The sequence below is a fragment of the Hemitrygon akajei genome, chromosome 3 (assembly GCF_048418815.1).
Source record: "Hemitrygon akajei chromosome 3, sHemAka1.3, whole genome shotgun sequence".
Lineage (NCBI taxonomy): Eukaryota > Metazoa > Chordata > Chondrichthyes > Myliobatiformes > Dasyatidae > Hemitrygon > Hemitrygon akajei.
Window position 1 is genome coordinate 173820144 of NC_133126.1, and position 22127 is coordinate 173842270.

The 22127-nt window shown below is 39.4% G+C and overlaps 1 protein-coding gene across 13 annotated transcripts in view; it reads right to left on the reverse strand.

Annotated features, from left to right (window-relative positions):
- The window catches only part of LOC140725642 (disks large homolog 1), a 472837-nt gene that overhangs the window by 325859 nt on the left and 124851 nt on the right, over positions 1 to 22127 (reverse strand). The window contains exon 1 of one of the 13 annotated variants that reach the window (XM_073041370.1): positions 16288 to 16761. The exons of the other annotated variants lie outside the window; for them this stretch is intronic. Within the exon in view, the coding sequence (XP_072897471.1) occupies positions 16288 to 16389 (102 nt within the window). The 5' untranslated portion in view covers positions 16390 to 16761. Of the gene's footprint in view, positions 1 to 16287; positions 16762 to 22127 lie in introns of those variants that run through there. 13 annotated transcript variants of the gene reach the window in all.

The window sequence follows — 22127 nt, forward strand, 5'->3', positions numbered from 1 at the left end:
TTTGAGGATCCAAGTGAGGAAAAGGTCACTAATATCCTGCCTGTGCAAATAGACAGCATGGCAGCATAGTAGTTAGCACAATGCTTTACAGTACCAGTAACAACAACCTGGGTTCAAATCCCACTGCTGCCTGTAAGGAGTTTGTACGTTCACCCCGTGACCGTGTGGATTTCCTCCGGATGCTCTGGTTTTCTACCACAGCCCAAGCACGTACCAGTTAGTAGGCTAATCGCTCGTTGTAAATTGTCCCATTAGGCTCGGATTAAATTGGGGTTTTGCTGGGTGATACGACTTGAAGAGCCGAGAGGGCTTAATCCAAACTGTACCCCAAATAAAAATAAACAAATACATAAAAGATACTGTAAAATGACCTTAAGGGGAGAATGACTGCAATAAGATATAATTATGCATTGATTTTTATAAAAAGGAGAATGACTGCAATAAGATATAATTATGCATTGATTTTTATAAGTGATGCTGTTCAATCTGAAATTAAGATTAAATCCAAAGGAAACTGAAGATATGAGGGTGAGCTGGTGACGGTTGACTGGGAAAGTGCATTAACTAATTATACTTTTTAAATTTAGAGGTACAGAACAGAACAGGCCCTTCTGGCCCAATGAGTCGCACTACCAACAACCCATCTATTTAACCTTAGCCTAATCACAGGACAATTTGTAATGAATAATTAATCTACTAACCAGTACATTTCTGGACCGTGGGTAGAAACCAGAGCACCTGGAGGAAATCCATGTGGTCACGGGAAGAATGTACAAACTTCTTACAGAGAACACCAGAACTGAACTTCAAACTCCCTTTGCCGAGCTGTATTAGTGTCACTAAAGATGACTCGTGCTTCACTAGTCAATTGGAGGCCTCCAAAATGTGACTAATGAACTCAAAAAACTAAGAACCAATGAATGGGGAGCCCTTAGATTTTCAGATGACTAGAGAACAAAGAAATGGCAGCATGCACCAGAAAGCAGACAGTATAAGAACCCTTTCTCAAGTTGGCAGCCTTTCTCTTGTGGTTAACTGCAGGGATAAAAGTGCTTTGACACAAGCTTTACACAGACTATATTAGCAATTTGGTTGACTGGGTCAAATATATTTCCAAGTTGGTGATGACACCAAACTAGACAGGATAGGTAGAAGAGAACAGAATTAAAAGAGGCTTCAAGGCAATGTAAACAGCTAAGCAAGTGGGCAACATAGCGATGGGAAAAAATGTAGAATAATGTGGGGTCATCCTCTTAGCTACACAAGAAACGATTTTTTTTTGGTTTAAATGGTAACGTACTGAAAGGGAACTAGGAATCCTTGTACACGAGTCACTGAAAGCTGATAAACAGGAGGGAAAATGGCATGGCTTTTATTTTGAGATTATTTGAGTATGGAAACAAGGATTAATGCAGTTTTAAAAGGCCTCATTGATAATAATCCTGGAACAATGCACAATTTTCATCCCCTTTACCAAAAGGAAATGTCAGCGTTGAAGGAGTGCAATGAAAATTCACTGGACTGAATTCTGGGATGGCAGGTTTGCCATGAGGAGCACCAGTATATTTGCGACACACAAAATGCTGGAGGGACTCAGCAGGCCAGGCAGCACTGATGGAAAAAAGTACAGACTGGAGACGCCAGTCCTGCCAAAGATTCTTGGCTTGAAACATCAACTGTACTTTTCTCCATAGATACTGCCTGGCCTGCTGAGTTCCTCCAGCATTTAGTGTGTGTTGCTTGGATTACCAGCATCTGCAGATTTTCTCTTGGTTGTGACCAGTATATTTGACCCAGTTTCTCCAGAAGAATAATAGGTCATCTTATTGAAACTTAAAATTCTAACAGACATTGTTGACAGGGTGATGTTTACCCTGGGATTAGACCCAGGGACTGGAGAAGCAGAATAAAGGGTAGGTAAATTAGGATGATGATGCAACATCCTTTCACAGTGAGTGGTGAATATCTGAAATTCTTTAACTGAGGGGCCACAGAGGCTCAGAGTTCATTCAAAACAGAGGTCGATAGATTTCTAGATTTTAAGGGAGTTGAAAAGATATTGGAAACATGGGAAAATGAAGTTGAAATTCATGATCTGATACAATCCTGCCAAATAATAAAGCATTCTCTTGGTTCTAGTTTTTATGTTTACTCATTTAGAGAAATCCAGTCTTTTTAATGTTAGTTACAATTTTCCCTATTTGGGTCTTAGCCCTCTCTGCTTTAACTCCGAATCCCTCCAATCCTTAGGCACGCTGATTTTTCTTTTACAGCAACATTTTGTCTTTTCCTTTGTGCTAATGCCTTCTCTAAGCTCTCAGTAGTCACTACTTTACCATTTTGCCTCTTTTGCCTAGAAAACAGGATATATCTAACATGGAAATGTGGCATTTAAGCTTCAAAAGTTCATTTATTATCAAGGTATACAACTCTGAAATTCGTTCTCTCCAGATAGCCACAAAACCAAGAAAGAAAAGAACAGCAGCACAATCATCAATCCCCAAATCCCTCCTCCCCACACAAGAACTAAAACTCAACAGGCACGTTAACCTCAAAATCCCCTCCCCGCACAGAAAACAGCGAGAAAAATTGGGCAAAAAACAGAGAATGTAAAAACTACAAGACTGAAAAATGTGCATAAACCAAGTCCACATCCAAAATGCAGAAAACCTGGGTAACATTCTCTTGGCACAGCGGTAGCACGATCCCACCAGCGACCAAAAAGCAGTCTCCCCTCTCCGGCAGTAGAGCAATCCCAGCAGCAGTTTCCTTTCTGCTTAGCAGAGCGATTCCACTGATGATACAAAGGCAGACAGGCGGCACACACCTTCCGCATTCGCATCAATGTTTCAATCTCCCTCAACGCTTTAATCAGCGGACATTGGAAGCTTTAATCGGCAAAATAGAGTTGAACATCAGCTTGCGCCCCATCCCACAGCCTTCTCGCCACAAGGTTTGCGCATGCAGCTTCTACCTCCCAGAATCGTCTCTGAAGCTACAGATCGTGGAAATCCCCAAACGATCTTCAAACTGCAAATCACAGGCTTCAATAGTAAACCATTGAAGGTTTATCATCCTACCCATTTTGCAGTCCACTGTAGCCAATTGAAACATATATGGTCTGCTTTATTTGTATTTATCGTTCACACTTTAGATTGAAATATTAAATTTCTGAGTCTTTATAGAGATTGCCATTCTCAAGCAAATCTTCACTACCAGATCCTCAATAAACTCTTTCATCACTGCCCTGAATTTAAAATACAGTAGACCTCTCTATCCTAGGTTCCAAAGCACATCATCTAAAAAAGTTTTTTGAGCAGTCCAGAAATACATCCTCCACATTATTATTGTCATTTTAGTTTGCCCAGACCATGTAGTCACCCATAATTGTTGCTTACCCTTGCTTGTAGGCACATCTAAATTTCCCATTCTTGCAGTACATTAAATGCCCATTCCAATTCGGGGCCAACAGAACGCCACCACTTCCCAATGTTCTCTCCACTTGCTACTTGTAAACTTGTCAAAAGATGTAGTGTTTGATTTAACAAGCTGGGATCCTTTTCTTTATCCCATTTTTAAGGTCAGAATTAACTAACCTTTTCCACTTTGTCTCTCAAAGTATTTCGTGGCATTTAGTTCTCAACCTCAGACACCCTGCCACAGTACTGATATTAAATCATAACCATTTTTGCCATTAATTCATTACACTCAACTTCTTCCTTTCCACTCTACGATCTCTGAACGGTCCATGGACATTAGCTTATTATTTGTCTTATGTAACTCATGTTTGTAACTCATGTCTTGCACTGCACTGCTGCCACAAAGTTTAATTCTGCCTTTGTATCAATATTTTGCTATTTTAACAAACTGGAGGAATGGGTCTCAGAGTTATAGAACACTACAGCTCAGAAACAGGCCCTTCAGCCCATCTGCTCTGTGCAAAACTATTAATCTGTCTAGTCCCATACCCCTCCCATACATGTACCTATCCAAATTTCTCTTAAATGTTGAAATCAAACCCACATCCACCACTTCCGCTGGCAGCATTCCACACTCTCACCACCCGCTGAGTGAAGTTCCCCTTCAAAGTACCCCTTAAGCATTTCACCTTTTACCCTTAACCTTTGACCTCTAGTTCTAGTCTCACCCAACTACACTGCACAATTCCAATATCATTACCCTGCATTACTTTACTTTATCCTTTTAGCTTGTAAATCTCTCAAAATCCAATTCCCTCACACCATCTTAAGTACTAAAGCCCTTATTAAACATCAATCACATGTCAATTTATGCTAAACCCATCCCAATTAAACAATTCCCTCTTTATCAATCCAGACTCTTCTTCCAAAAACAATCTAAGCCATATTTTCAATTTTCTGAAATTATTGAATCAATGTTGAAATGCACATATCGCATAATAAACTAGAAATCATTCTATATTCTTTCCTCTTAATTTGGACTCTAGATGTTCCCATTAATTCACCAGATACCCCTGCATCATTAACTCCTACAATGACCACAAATGGATATTTATGGTCTCAGTGCAAGATCCTCTTCAACCCTGAGATGATGTCCTTAACCCTGCAGATAAACAGGCAACATAACCTTTAGGACTTCCACTTCAGGCTACAGACAGTATCATTTCAGTTATATCAAATGGCTCACAGATCACAGTTGCACAGGTCATGTTGCTCAATTGTCTCTCTTCTCAGCCATGTGGGCTGCAAGAACTTCAGAATTGTTGCTCAGAGTTGTACATTTCCCTACCCCTACCTTACTCAGTCACATCCCCGTGACTCTTGACCAACTATGTTTGGAGCACTGAACCAAAAAAGGTATGACAGCCTCCCAGTTCGATTGATGCGTTAGTGTCCAATCTGACCCTGGCTCATCAATTAAGAGCGATAAATTCCTTTTGTTACGTGTGCCACACAGTCCCAAGTATTTCAGTAGTATAAGAATAGTCATTTAAATTAACTTTACAAATCCACAAGTTTCACGACATATGCCAGTGATATTAAACCTGCTTCTGCTTCTGATTCAATTAATTTATGAATTTCTGTCAGTCTTACCTAAACTCACCCCCTAAAAAGTACAAACTGTCTGGACTTAACATAAAGGAGGGCGGAACTCCTTTGCCATGACTTCAATGAACCATTTCTAGCTGATTGATGAACTATCCTCTACCCTGTGCTTTAAAGCTAACCTGCACACAGAACATGCCTCCAATCCATTCAGTATCTTCCAATCCCAGTTAAGTAGAGAAGTGCACGCAGGAGCTCAGGTCAAGCGAACAGAATGCTGCAAATGCTCAAAGCAAAACTAACTTCATATTCCATCAACCAAAACTGAAACAAAGCTGAATCAAGTCACAGTCAAAAATTGTGTGTTTTTAACTCATAACGTCAATTACGTTCGCTTCCTTCCTGCCGTACACTTGAGGTTAAACAACAACAACACAAAATGAGGTCACATCATCGTCTCGATGTGCAACACTTCCCCGCATTTCACATTCCGAAACACTGAGAGGCAATCAATGAATTACAGTTCACTGAGGTGCTCTGATGCTTAGACTATATTTTGAAAACACGTTTTTATTCTCTATTCTCACTCTATTCAAATTCACTAATACCTTTTTAACTATTGATTTTTAACCTGTACAGCGAATAAACGAGCCTCAATTTAGCTAATTAATCTTGGAGAGAAATTAACTTAAAAGTTTTTAAATGCAAGGTAGCTAAGAGAATAAACCTGACAACTGCCTTGGCCTTATGCTCCCCAAATAAGTCTTTTGACATTAGATTTAAACACTTAAATCTAACATAATTCTGAATGATCCAGTTTATAGTCACAGAGAGAAAGTCACACAGTACAGAAACAGATCCTTTGGCCCAACTCATCCGTGCTGACGGTGATATCAATCTAAGCAAATCCCATTTGCCTGCATTTGGCCCACATCCCTCTACATCTTTTCTATTCACTACTTGTCTAAGTGTCTCTTAAATGTTGTAAATATATCCATCCGTATAGCTTCCTCTGGCATCTCACTCCATATACACACCACACTCTATGGAAAAAATGATCCCTAAAGTCATTTCTAAATTTCTCCCTTCACATCTTCAATCTCTATCTCTACTTTCAGACTTCAGTTTTATTGCTTCAAATCTTAAACGCAGTAAGTCACTGCTGTAATGCCAACTATTGATGATCTGAAAATATCACAAATTATCACTGAATATCTTTTTTATTAATTAACTGATAGAGAATTCACTGGCAAGACTGGCATGGTTTACAAAAGGACACCATGCTGTCTATACTGACTTGCAACGCAATCCTGACAAACTCCTATAGATGTGTGGTGGACAGTATATTGACCAGTTGCATCACGATCTGGTACAGAAACTCCAATGGCTTTGTCCGGAAAAACTGACAAAATGTAGTGGATGTGGCCCAGTCAATCACAGGTAAATCTCTCCCACCAATAAACACATCTACGCAAAAGGCTGCCTCAGGAAAGAAGCATCCATCAAGAACCCCCACCATCCAGACCATGCTCCCTTCCCGCTGCTGCCATCAGGGAGGTGGTACAGGAGCCTCAACACCCACACCATCAAGTTCAGGAATAGCTATTGCCCCTCAATCATCAGGCCTTTGAACCAGAGGGGATAAACTCTACTCCACATCACTGAAATGATGCCTCGTCACTGAACTGTTCCCAAAACCAGTGGAATCACATTCAAGGACTCTTCACCTTATGTTCTCTATATTTACTGCTTATTTATTTATCATTTTTGTTTCTTCTGTACTTGCACAGTTTGATTTTTTTTGCATATTGGTTGTTGTCTGTCCTGTTGGGTGTGGTCTTTCAGAGATTCTATTGTTTATTGTGATTGCCTGCAAGAAAATGATCAGAGGGTGACACGTATGTATTTTGATAATAAATTTACTTTGAACTTTTGAACACCGCCATTGGAAAGATGTGCAATCCCCACACAGGACCAAAGGGTAGGCTTAAGTCTGCCCTGAGATTTGTTACACCACTGTACAGATCCTAACTATCTTCAAGGTGTTGGTGAAAAGCTACTTTCTGAAACCACTGCAGTCCTACCGCCCTGCTGTTGGAAGGATTTAGATGGTGATACATTTCCACATCCCCACTGAATGCTACTTAAAGAGGAACCTGGATTTTGTCAAAGTGCAGGGGTCATAGGTTCTGATTGGCATAGAATGGTGATGCAGTCACTTGTAAGCTGACAACAGATCTACTGTAGTCTAAGAGTTAATGTCTAGTCCTAATTAAGTACGCTACATTATGCACTGCAGAATTTCAAGGCTGCCCAAGTTCCATTCTGAGCTCAGGTGCTGAATGGAGTGTGCTTATTCTCTGTGACTGCAAACCACCAGTCCCCCCTCCAACACCCACCTCCCGACTCCCCAAGGCTCCAATGTTCTCCCAGATCCCAAAGATATGCCGGCAGTTGCAAATACTCTGAGATCAGAAGAATGTGTTGCCTCTGACAGGATTCTAGGACCGCTATATTTACTTGGCAGGTTCAGCTGAATTTCTAACCTCCAAGATACTGATGGTGTGAGATTCAGCAATGGTAATGCCATGAGTACTAAGTGGTCAGACATTAATGCTTGTGTTGGCCAATGCCTGGGACCAACTTTTGCTTGCCAGTTACTAGTCAATGCCTCAACGTTGTATCGTCCTTGCTGCATGTTTCCTAAAGGCATGTTAAAGGAACTGAACATTCCACAACTTGCAAACATTGCACTTTAACCTTATAATAGAAGGTCATCAACTGAAACTAGGAGAACATGGTGAGTGTCTCCACTTAAGGCTTCAAATGAAAGTATACAGTAAACAGAACAAAAATCAGCAAAATAAAGATGAAATTTATACTCAGAAGAAAACTCGAGGAGATACCAAAAACAGGGCTAACTTCTCCAACCTGCAGCATGGAAGAGTTTTAAATAATATAAGAGTTTCAAGTTTCATGGAAGAGTTTCAAATCTTTATATTTCCTTATGATTAAAGGCCTCAAGTATACTAAACAAATCTTCATTGTGGACACAGCATTGTAAAGTCTCAGCTACTTTTAAGCAAAGGCATCTCCTTTCAGCACTGAATGTTGAGGCTATAATACCTTTTATAGATAATTATTTCATCCAATGTGGGCATCACCAGCAATAGTAGCAGCATTTGTTGTCTATCCTTCAACTGCCCTTGAACAGAGTGGCTTGCCATGTCTTTTTAGAAATCACCTAATAGTCAACTACACAATGGCAGATTCCTTCTCCAAAAACAAATTGCTGAACCAGACAAAAATTTCAGACAATTGAAAATCTGATATAAAAAACAGAAAATGCTGAAATGCTACTGTTTCTCTGCCTACAGATACTGTTTTGTAATTTTTTAAAGATTATAGTCTGGTAATACTGTGGTCTCAATCACTGATGTTGGATATACAGTGCCTTCACCCTCCCCCCTTCTGGAAGTTTTCATGTTTTATTGTTTTACAACATTGAATCACAGTGGATTTAATTTGGCTTTTTTGACACTGATCAACTGAAAAAATCTTCTGTTCAAAGTGAAAACAAATTTCTACAAATTGATCTAAATTTATTACAATTATTAAACACAAAATAATTGATTGCATAATTACTAACCCCTTTCAAGTCAATATTTAGTAGATGCATCTTTGGCAGCAATTATGGCCTTAAGTCTGTATGGATAGGTCCCTATCAGCTTTGCACATCTGGAGATTGCAATTTTTACTCATTCTTCTTGTCAAAACTGCTCAAGCTCTGTCAGATTGCATAGGGATCATGACTGAACAGCCCTTTACAAGTCCAGCCAGAAATTATCAATTGGATTGAGGTCTGGACAATGATTTGGCCACTCTAGGACATTAACTTGTTTTTAAGCCATTCCCATGTAGCTTTGGCTTTATGCTTGGGATCATTGTCTTGCTAGAAAACAAATCTTCTCCTGAGTCGCAGTTCTCTTGCAGACTGCATCAGGTTTTCCTCCAGGATTTCCCTGTATTTTGCTGCATTCATTTTAACCTCTACCTTCACAAGCCTTCCAGGGCCTGCTGCAGTGAGGAATCCCCTCAACATGATGCAGCCACCACCATGCTTCATGGTAGGGATGGTGTGTTTTTAATTATGCACAGTGTTTGGCTTATGTCAAACATAGCATTTAGTCTGATAGCCGAAAAGCTCAATTTTGGTATCGTCAGGCAGAACCTTCTTCCAGCCAACCTCAGTCTCCCACATGTCTTCAGGCAAACTCTATCCAAGATTCCATGTGAAGCAAAAGTTTGGGCACCCTGCATGGTCAGTACTTAGTAACACCCCTTTGGCAAGTATCACAGCTTGTAAACGCTTTCTGTAGGCAGCTAAGAGTCTTTCAATTCTTGCTTGGGGGATTTTTGCCCATTCTTCCTTGCAAAAAGCTTCTAGTTCTGTGAGGTTCTTGGGCCGTCTTGCATGCACTGCTCTTTTGAGGTCGATCCACAGATTTTCAATGATGTTTAGGTCGGGGGACTGTGAGGGCCATGGCAAAACCTTCAGCTTGTGCCTCTTGAGGTAGTCCATTGTGGATTTTGAGGTGTGTTTAAGATCATTATCCTATTGTAGAAACCATCCTCTTTTCATCTTCAGCTTTTTTTTTTACAGACGGTGTGATGTTTGCTTCCAGAATTTGCTGGTATTTAATTGAATTCATTCTTCCCTCTACAAGTGAAATGTTCCCTGTGCCACTGGCTGCAATACAAGCCCAAAACATGATCGCTTCACCCCCGTGCTTAACAGTTGGAGAGGTGTTCTTTTCATGAAATTCTGCACCCTTTTTTCTCCAAACATACCTTTGCTCATTGTGGCCAAAAAATTCTATTTTAACTTCATCAGTCCACAGGTCTTGTTTCCAAAATGCATCAGGCTTGTTTAGATGTTCCGCTGCAAACTGCTGATGCTGAATTTTGTGGTGATGACACAGGAAAGGTTTTCTTCTGATGACTCTTCCATGAAGGTCATATTTGTGCAGGTGTCACTGCACAGTAGAACAGTACACCACCACTCCAGAGTCTGCTAAATCTTCCTGATGGTCTTTTGCAGTCAAACAGGGGTTTTGATTTGCCTTTCTAGCAATCCTACGAGCAGTTCTCTCAGAAAGTTTTCTTGGTCTTCCAGACCTCAACTTGAGCTCCACCATTCCTGTTAACTGCCATTTCTTAATACATTACGAACTGAGAAAATGGCTACCTGAAAACGCTTTCCTATCATCATATAGCCTTCTCCTGCTTTGTGGGCATCATTTATTTTAATTTTCAGAGTGCTAGGCAGCTGCTTAGAGGAGTCCATGGCTGCTGATTGTTGGGACAAGGTTTGAGGAGTCAGGATATTTATAAAGCTTTGAAATTTGCATCACCTGGCCTTTCCTAATGATGACTGTGAACAAGCCATAACCCTAACAAGCTAATTAAGGTCTGAGACCTTAGTAAAAGTTATCTGAGAGCTCAAATCTCTTGGGGTGCCCAAACTTCTGCATGGTGCTCCTTTCCTTTTTCCTCCCCCCCCCCACTCTAAAATTGTACAAAACTAAAATAATACACTAATTTTGCTTAAAATAGTAAAAATAATGTTTCATCTTTAACTTTATGACTTTTGGAGATCAGTTCATCTTTTACTCGCTTAGTTATTCACAATAACAGAAATTTTGACCAGGGGTGCCCAAACTTTTGCATGCCACTGTAACTCCTCCAGGTCTCTTGGTGGCCTCCCTCAACTAGTCACCTTCTTGCAGGATCACTCAGTTTTTAAGGATGGCCTGCTCTACACAGATTTACAGCTATGTCATATTCTTTCCATTTCTTGATGATTGATTTAACTGTACTCTAACAGATATTCAATTTCTTGGAAATATTCTTATATCCATCTCATGACTTGGGTTTTTCAATAACCTTTTCGCAGAGTTGCTTGGAGTGTTCTTTTGTCTTCATGGTGTAGTTTTTGTCATGATACTGACTCACCAGCAGTTGTACCTTCCAGATATAGGTGTATCTGTACTATGATCAATTGAAATACCTTGACTGTGCACTGGTTTATATAAAGCTAGGACACCTTAACTAATTATGTGACTTCTAAAACCAATTGATTGCACCAGATTTGGTGTGTCATATTATAGGCACGAATACTTATGCAATCATTTAGTGTTTTATAGTTGTAATTAATTTAGATTACTTTGACACAAAAAAAATCAGTCAAATGTTGATCAGTGTCAAAAAAGCCAAATTAAATCCACTGTGGTTCAATGTTGTAAAACAATAAAACATGAAAACTTCCAAGGGGTTAAAGAGTTTTTATAGGCATTGTACATTTCTGAAATGTCTTGTGGCAAAAGGGGATTTGAACTAAATTCTTCAGATTTATGTTCCCCATGTGGAATTGTACACCATTTTAATCAAAGGACAAATGAGTAACTGGAGAATCCTATTTGTATTACCTTATCCCAGGAAAGTGGCATTGTGAATTCCTGAGGCAAGAGTTACATCATGAATCATCAAGGTCATCCGCACAAAGTATATTACCTGAAATCAGTATATTTTTCAAATTGCACAAAACACAAGTGTTCTCATGTAAGGCTGCCACCCTTAAATATCAATTCTCTCCCTGCAGGTACATGGTGACCTGCTGGGTATTTCCACTATTTGTAGAATACTGCTTTTAGATTATAGTTCAACCTTTCCCACTGCTCTTATAGTTCTGAATCTCTGTATTACAGCCAATGATGACTCTATCCGAGGGTAAACAAAAGCTACTTAAAATCTCTGAAGAAATGTTTTCCCAAAATCTTGGCCAATAGTCATTCCTCCACAAAAATCAAAACATATTTCACTGGTTACTTATCTCTGCCATCTTAAGTACCATGCTGAACACATATTAAACAACCACAACACCTGAGGTAAATTCATTCTGTGGATTTGAACAGCACTTAATGAATTTAAGAGAATCTAAAGGTGTGAGGACCTTTCATCTTCTAATGAGAACATTTTTTGGATTCTACCCTATAATACTGAATTGCGAGACACCAAAGTTAACAGTGCTGAGACAAACAGGCATTCGTGTGATGCCTTTAAACTAATCACAGGATGCCCCAAGACAGAATCAGAATCAGAATCAGGCTTGATATCAGCAGTGTCTGCCATGGTATTTGTTAACATTGTGGTAGCAGTACAATGCAATACACAATACAGTAATATAGAGATCAAAATACTGTGAATTACAGCAAGAATATATTTATATTAAATAAGTAATGCAAAACATTTTTTAAAAAAGAAATAAAAAGTAGTGAGGCAGTGTTCATGAGTTCAATGTCTATTCGGAAATCGGACGGCAAAGGGGAAGAAGCTACTTCTGAGTGTGTGCCTTCAAGCATCTGTACCTCCTTCCTGATGGTAAAAATTAGAAGAGGGCATGTCCTGTGTGGTGGGGGGCCTTAATGATGGATGCCACATTTTTGAGGCACCGATCCTTGAAGATGTCCTGAATGCTCAGGAGGTTAGTGCACGTGATGGAGCTGACTAATTTCACAACTCTCTGCAGCTTACTTCAATCCTGTGCAGTAGCCCCAGCCCCACACAAGGTGGTGATGCAGCCAGTTACAATATTCTCCAACCAAATGTTTTTTAAAAATACTATTGACTTTTACCTGCTTAACAGTAATGTGCAAAAACAGCCATGCTTAACCTTATAATTGGAAAGAGTTTATGTGGGTGTCACAGATAATGCCGACATTGATTGCCACTGTCCGCAAAGGTGATGGTGAGCTGTCTTCTACAATCACTGCAGGCCTTATCAATATCAGTATCATAGTTACTTAATGAAAATTGTAGTCATTAGGTGAAAGGTCTACCAGAAAGGGGCTAAATAAAATGACAGGTAGGTGTGTAGGATAGTAAAGGTGTGTTTACATATTGATAAATTTTTTTTAAAGTTACTTTTATTGTCACCAAACAATTCATACTAGAGCGTACAATCATCACAGCGATATTTGATTCTGCGCTTCGCGCTCCCTGAAGTACAAATCGAAGTAAATATGTTGAAGGAACTTTTCAAAAAAACAAGAGGACAAGAACACAAGCACTAGTAGTACATATCAAACCTGCAATACAACAGGCAACATTTATTCTATCCTTACTCTCAATCTCCAAAATCAAAGCATCTTTACTAGCTGCAGAACAGCTTAGTGCTTTAATCTTACTACTTACAGGCAGGTATTTTGAAGTTTCGAATATTTCTTAATATTCTTTCTAACAAGTATTTCTTAGGAGCTTGAGTTCAGATACAGTTCATCTTCAAACTGCTGCAAAGCTTTGCTTACAGAAGTTCCTGGACGGGTCTTTGACAAATGCCGGGATAATATGTTAGCTCAAGATTATTTACATAGCCACATATTTTTTTTAATTAATGGCATCGCACACAACCCTAATCCAGAAGCAAAACTGTACTAAACATTAAAACTTCACAATGAGAGATAACCTTTTCATAATAATTGATTGATACAATAACCTATAGGCAGTAGAATTATTTCTTGTTGAATCAAATGCTAACCTATCAACCTAATGCCATGGTTGTTGATGTTCAAAACCACAGATTTACTTCCCCCAGTTTTCACGATGGGAAAAAAATTTGGAAGGCTAGATACACCTGAATTCAAAAGCTAAAGGGACTAATTATAAAATGTTTCATAAGTGAAACAAATTTCAAATTTTCATGAATTATGGAATAAGCAATAAAGGCAAGAAGCATTTAGGGCAAGCAACTGCAAGTGCTGAAAATCAGGGGAAGAAAATCGAAAATGCTTTGGTATTTTCAGTAATGTCAGAAAACAGTAGAAAGAGTTAACATTTCAGCTCAATGGTCAGACAAAAATTCAGCGACCTGAAATGTTAACTATTTCCCTTTCCACAAACCCTGACTAACTTTCTGAATATTTCAGGCATTTTCTATTTTTAATCTTTAAAACACAAACAATATATAACATCGCCAAATTGATCTTAGATTTATTATTGTTGCAAATGAATTCAACCCTCGGTTTTAATTAAAGAAACAAACTTCAGTGGATATATTAAAAGCTCATAATATTGTAAGTACATTTCCAAGACTCACATGTGTTGGACTACATGCTATCAGTTGTCTCTTCACCATTTGTTCTCATCAAAAACTTCAGAATGTTTTTGCCTGTTTCTTTAAATGGCTGATTTTATTTGCATTCTCACTCTCAATTAACAACTTACCCAGCTCAGTGGAGATCTGCACCGTGAGAAGTAGAGAACCAAACAAATCAAAATGTGTGCTTTTATTTCTTCTCATGTTATTCACCTTCAACTGGGTTAGCAGAGAGAATAAGAGTTGCAATAAGCGAAAGCAAACTAAGGTCTGTAGAATAAACACTCTAGACTGCTATCCAGCGGTGCGTTGGAAAAGACGTGTGCAGGCTTGAAGAAATCTTCTAAATTAACACAGTGCAGAACAGAGTGCCACACTGTCAGAGGTGCCTACTTTCAGATACATCAAAATGTCTACGTCAGTATGTGGCTCTTAATGCGACACATCCTAACACAACTGCTACTTGTAGGAAGGAGCTGTGTAGAAAGTAGTATCTGTTTTTCGCTATGAGCGTGCTACACAAATATAATTTGTCAAGAACAGCAATAGGCTCAGCTGTGTTATCTTTTGCTGTCAATTTATATTCAACCAACAAACTATGTGCTTTGCTACTATATTAAAAGCCATGCAACAACCATGGAAATATAGCCTAAAATAAGGGAAGATCTGGGGAGCTAGATTAGGACATCGTTAACCAAAGGCCATTGGAAAAAAAGTTGTTCCATTTATTTGCACAGACTTAAGTTTCGTAAACTGCAAAATGAAATAAGGATCCACAAATCTTAAAAGTCAAGTGTTTTCATACAGCCATTTGTGAAGAATGAAGGAGTTACAAGGCATACAGGTTACTTATGCCCTATGAAAAGGATCTCTACCAATCTCAGCCACTCTACTAATCACCTCTAGTAGATTCAACCAATTCTAAAATACTAGCTTGGCTGTGCAACTGGTCACATTTTGTTTAGTATGACTGATCATATCCATCAGCTCACCATGTCGTAACAATATGTTACTTTAAAGCCAGACCGCATCTTTTCGCCACTCCAAAATGTCTTTAAGTCCTCGTACAAAGTTACCCTGTAGCTCTGAAAAGCATCCGTGGGTGCTAAAGCTGGCGTAAATGGGCTAAATCACAAACCACTGCAGTGAAATGAAGGGGTGGCAGACCAGATAAGCAAAAGAAGTTTTTTTGCTAATTTGAACAAAGATCATAAATACACCCTACAAATCCCCAGAAAAAAAATGACCAAAGTAAGACAGTTGCTGGGAGTACTCTGGGAAAGCCTATTTATCTTTAAAATGCCAACATTTTTATTGATTTTTAACCAATATTTACTGGAATAAATACAATTCAAATGGGCTGTGTTTCAAAATGGACTATTTTCAGTGGGAAAATATAATCAAGGGTTGGCTACATTAGTCATGCAATTTTTACACTTATAATACAGCTGAAAATAAATTTAACCTCATTCTCTTCAATAAAAATATTGTCTTTTATTTAGATGACATGTGAACATAGCCTCTTCAGCTGCAGCATTTTCAGCTGAACTTCAATTCGAATCCAAAAGCATGACTAGATGAAAAATACTCAACAATATCAGCATTTGCTCCAGCTTAGCTCTAAATTCTGTGAATGAATTTCAAAGAATCCTATTTTAAACAGTCTAATTGTCATTTTTTAAAAATCATATCAATATCCAAGCAAGATAAAATGTCAAAAGACCATACCCTCGTCACTGCTGTAAATACTGCACAGAAAATAAAAAGCACTGCTGCTGAGAGAGTTTCACAAATATCAAATTCTAACAGCATTAAGCATCAAGATCACAGTACATTTTAATAGGATTCTCATAGTGAAGAGCAGCAGTTACTGTGTATCGCACTTTACATACAGTAGTTTGTAAGATGCCCGAGCTAAACAGCTGAGTTCACAATCTCCCATTGATTGAATTGCAGTGTGTAATCTCAGCATCTTTTAAGAGAAGGCTTTTTAATCTACAGTCCTAATATTGACATCGGTTTGCAGACACTTAAAAAGGCTTACAAATGCATCAGTGACTCTCACTGCATTTTCAAAAATATACATGCAGGAACATCATTTCAACCCACCTTACATCCAAACATCAATGATATAGTGTTGTTGGTACACGCCACTTTGCAGTGACACAGCATTGGTGAGAAACAATCCAAGTTTTTGATGCTAGGAGACATGTTAAATCCAGGCTAATCAATGGTAAATTACAGAGGGACTGAACGCCTCAGTAAGCAACGGCTTAGAGCCCCTCAGTTTCTACTCCATGTCTATGGCATCTTCACTTTTGAAAGCTCCTTGGTGGACTTGCATTCCTCACAGTACTTTTATTTCTCTCTGTCCCCCTCCTCTCATTCCAACACTCCTCCCCCCCAAACACAACTCTTGTTCACCTTCCGACGCAGATTCACACTATTTAAAATTTCGCAGTAAACCTGCCATCAATTTGGCCGTCCTCATTTCCAAGAAACACATTCCTGCCAAGGAGTAATATCTCCCAGGCCAAGGGTCTCGGAGGGGGTCTGAATGCCAGAGTCAGCTGAGCTGAATACACTGCAGCAGCTCCACCTGCTGCAGAACAACTAATGCCATCTCCTCCATAGGATAAGCAGCAAATACAGCAAAGACACAAAAGCATGGTATGCTGGTTTGCACAAGAGGGAGGGAGGGGGGAGGGGTAGCTTGTTGCAGTGAGAAACTCATTACATGCCCTGACAGACATGAACCCGACAGCATCCCTGCGAGGTACTTTCATGTCAGGATCACTGAAGCTGTGAGAATCTGGTGAAGCCACATAATCAGAATTAAGAACACACAGAGCAATTTTATTGATTGTTGAAGACCCCACAGCACAGTGTAAGTACTGACAACACTGAGATTTTTGCCATTTTCCTTTTAAAAAAATCAATTAGAATATTTTAACAGAGCATCAAGATCAGTTGCTAATTTAATAGTGTCACTGCCTAAGCCCACAAATAAGAGCTGTTATATTCATCTGACTTTAAAGACTGATCCTAAAAAATGTGCAGCAATGTGATTAACAGTGGGAATTTTGACGCACAGCTTTTAAACCTAAGGGGTCCTATTATTATCAGCACTCTGCTGTGACAGTGCAAGCCTGATCAAACCCTCGGGTAATTTTTCCAGTCGTCTTTATGCTTGTCCTCAAACCTGTCTCATCACTACCATCCCAGAACCGGCCAATCAAATCATACTGCCTTGTGTCGGACAGCGCAAGCTAACACACGTGACCTGTGTCACCCACATCATTTCTCCCATGGCTGAGCAGATTACACAAGCAATGACCTGACAAGTAAGCAGAGGATGGCTATTACATTTAGTCTGGCGTAGTTATTTTTAAAACTTTAATATGTTCTTTAAAAGTGTACTATATTAATAAAATGATTTTTTTGTGATATGTATTACAAAATTAACTGGTTTTTCAGCAAATAAAGCAGTTCAGGTCGATTTGTAGTGGCTATTGCTAACGCAGCAGTGTATTACTGGATAAAGGGAAAGGGGGAAATTAAAAAGTGAAATAACCACCTTTTGAATAAAGCTACACCCACTACAGAAAAAAGGGTCCTACAGAATGGTTTTGTCCTGAAACATCAAATGCTTACTCACTTCCATAGATGCTGCCTGGCCTGCTGAGTTCCTCCAGCATTTTGTGTGTGTTGCCTCTGGATTTCCAGCATCAATGGAATTTCGTGTTTTTGAAAAAAACAGTCATATTTAAGTAATTCATTGCATGCAAATATTATATAAAAAAAAGGGTTCAAAAGATCTGATCACTAAATGAACTGATTCACCTGCATTAATCCACCCAATCCACTTCTATTTAAGGTCCATCAGATGTCCCGCCTTTCTCCACCAAACAGCACATATGTTCTTAAGTTACACAGAGCCAGAATCGGAAAAAAAATGATTGGCACTATTCTTCCCCTGTCATGACACTGAAAATTTGCACTTTCAGTAATTTGTACCGAATTCATTAACAAACACTGCACATCAATATGAATGGCAATATGGCTGGTCATACATATCAGACACTCTCAGTAAGTGTGTTTATTGGACTGTTGCCTGTGTAGTTGCTGATGGCTCTTGAGTTACTCCGGTCCAAATATGCTACAAACACGTTATGCTGCTCTGTGAAATGTGATGGCACTTTTGGCTCCCTTGATGACACGTAGTTTAACCATTATCGATTGGAATGATTCAAAACAACTTAAAAGAAAAACTCAAGATGCATGGTGACCTTCATAATAACCCAGAGTAAATCTGAGCCTTCAAGTATATTGTAGTTGCACATCAGAACAGAGTTCTGTTTTCCTCTATGATACAACAGGTTTCTTCCCAACTTCCATAGCACTGCTGCTTGTTTTATTGAACTGCTACTGTAAATTGACCCCTGTGCAGAGAATTATTGAGAATGAGAGGGAGCAATAGCGTCAAAAAAATAAGCGGAGATTGAAGATATTGCTCTACAAGGCAGCATCGACTTGATAGGCTGAATAGTCTCTTTCCACGGGAAGAATAAGTGAAAACAAAAGATTAAAAGCATGGTAATTCATTCATCTTCCTATCTTTATCGTACCTTTCCAAACATCATCTTGACAGTGATTATAACTTGACCCTTCCAATTGCTGTGCATAATAACACTTCAGCACACCAAAGCATCCTAAAGCTCTACAAGGGACTTCATAAGAAAATCTGATGCCACAAGAATTTTGGGGTGGATGACCACAGGCCTTGGCAAAGGACAAGGTTTTAAGAATTAAATGGAGAAGCAAAGTGATTGGCAAGCAAGAGGTTTCTAGGGAAATCCACATACAAAATGCTAGCTCGGCAGGTCAGGTGGCATCTATGGAAAGGAATAAACAGTCGAGGTTTCGGGCTAAGACCCTTCATCGGGACTGATGAATTCCACTGAAGGCCTTGGCATCTGTAGGCAAATATGTTTGTATTATGAAAAAACAATGGTTAAAGTTACAGGGGCAGGAGATACCAGGGAAGAATCAAGGAGAACAACTTTTAAAACCAGGACACTGGTCAACAGAGTTACAAGGGTTAAGGTTAATTTTAACAGGAGCAACAGAGCTATGCACGATCTCTTACCTGCAATAGAAGACAGGGACAATCGGCTAAGAGTGCTTGGAATAGTCATACTGGAGACAAGAGGCAGAGATGAGAACTTGAACAGATGAACTGAGACATAGGTGTGGTTGAGTTATGTTAGGAATAGAAATGGTTGGTCACAGCAAGGATAAGGATGATTGTCCAAAGCTCACTAAAGCTTAAAACCTAAACTTAAAATTCCAGGGCATTTCTGAGAGATACAGAGTAGGTGCAGAGCAGACCCTGCGACAAGTTCTAGGCAAGATGGTTACTTTTATAACAAAGAGCAGCAATGTTGGAGAGTACTATAGAATTATAATTGATGGAAATCAGAGGTAGTAAGACTGGGAATATTCATGTAGCAGTTTCCCAACGTAAAGTCAGCTTTTTGTACTCATGAATTGCTTCATAAATGATTCAGAAGGCACCAGCCACAAAAGAAAATGTAGTTTGAGTATTGCACTCGAGTCAGAGAGGATTATACAAAACAGAAACAGGCTCTTCAGCCCAATTAGTCCACATTGAACAAGATGCCCATCCCAATTAGTCCCACCTACCAGCATTTGGCCCATTATCTTCTAAACCTTTCCTATCCAGATACCTGTCCAATTGCCTTTTAAAAATTGTTATTGTACTTCATTCCAAATACATAATACCCCGTTATAGGGAAAAATAGCCCCTCAAACTCCCATTAAATCTCCCCCCCCCCCCCACCGCTCATCCTTGAGTTCCCAACCCAAGGAAAAGATTGTGAGTACTCACCCTCTAAGCTACATGCTAGCTTGGTACCATGGTACAATGCAAGGAGGTTCACTTAATCTCAAGTAAAAGCAATATTGTAATCCTAGAGTTCCAGTTTGCAGAACCTTGACTGAAATTGTTACAACAGTAAACCAAAAGTATTTCCAAGGGTATGCACATAGCAAACTTACATTAAACTATAAAATTTCCTTAAAACTTCAGATAGAATCAAAATAAACTTTCTAAATGAAATTTAACATCAATATTGTTTATAAAACCCAAATTGTAATATATATTCTTTATATAACAAAATATACGGTATCTCTGGTTTGCTGCACTAAGTTGGCAGCTAAATACTCAGATATTTCTAAAGCAATATTAAATAGCAGCAACTGGGCATCAACCTAACATAATACAAGAAATTGATCTGTTTACATGCAGAGCAACCACTTTAACAAAATGTAGTAGCGTGAATTGGGACACCACTGGGCTACACAAAATGATAGATTAAGTAAAGGCTCACATCAACAGTTACTCAGACAATCACAAGGTCCATCTGTGGAGCAGGATACAATTACCTCAGAGAAATACCACTCAAGATTTTTATGTCAAACCATTGATTTTTGAACAATAGCAAGTCACCTTGAACTGTTCTCAGGTGACAACCCAACCAATCACAGACCTACAATGCATATTTGTAGATCCACAACTGTTTTCCAAAGAAACACACCCAAGTCCCAATACAACAAGCTGTCATGGCAAAGCCAGTAGTGAGATGTGTTTGGCAAATAAAAAAGGGGGAAGAAAGTGGGGTTTGGGGATCTGCCTTCATCACGTAAAGCAGAAAATATTCCATCACATTTGTGATGTCATTTTTTTCCGGTCAGCAGGCAAGTCACTAGCAGAGAACAGAATGTCAAGCTGCACTGTTAGCCATACAAACTGGGTGACTGGTCCAATTAAAATTTTGGTCAAACCATGGGGAACAACTCCTCAGACTAGGGAGCTGGTAATCATGGAACGAGGCTCAAGCTGATCTTCAACCCCAAAAGATCCAAATTCACAAAACTAAGTGGGCCAGATATTAGGTTAACCGGGAATGATACTGTGGTGCTAACAGATGCTAATGCCCACCACCCCGGCCCTTTGATAAATGGTGTCCAAGTATCAGTTCAGGGAAGGAGAAACAATAGAGAAGCAGAAGGAATAGAGACCCTGCTTCCTGCCTCCACTTTAAAAAGTGTTGCATTCAACTCCCCCCCCCCCCACCACACCACGAACAAGTTACACTTTGAAGTGTCTAGCAGTGGCCTCTGAGCTTGTCCACCAATTCAACAAGCCACGAGAAATTTCTGGAAGGTCACATCAGAAGTTTAACTAACCAGGCTGGCAATAATTCTGCTCTGGTGCCCTACAGAGGAGAACCTCAACAGCAGTCAGCAAAGACCAACTCTGAGGGTCCTAACCAAGGAAAGGAACCACCCAGGGCTAGTAACAAACCTTCATAAGGTGCAGAGAACCCTGGACTCTAGGACCCCAGAGACATCACCTATGACTACCCAAGCATAATGGACAGTGACCGAGACTTGGGACAGATAGTTGGCCCCAAAGTATCGCAAGATAAATTGTGTAATTATGTGAGTAAAGCCTTTGCCTCAAAAGTATAAAGCACCTGGCAAAATACTCTTCTGAAGGGACATTAGTCAAAGTGCACAGAAAGGAGAGCAACAGCAACGAAGGTGTCCATGACTGGCCCCAAAGCATAACAGACAGCACTGGGACTCAGAGTGAATTAGGTACTGCATGATTAACTTTGTGTCATTATACCTTCAACTATAGTGTTTACTGTTTAATATTGGGACAAGGTAGTTAAACTCTTAAGAACAGATGCTGGATAACTCAAATAAGACAGCAACTGTGGAAGGAAAACCCAGAGTCAAATGTTTCAGGCAAATTATCAGAATCACATTTAATATCACCGACGTACGTCTGTGGAATGCTCTGCCACAGACTGCAGTAGAGGCCTAGTCTGTGCATATATTTAAGATGAAAGTTGATT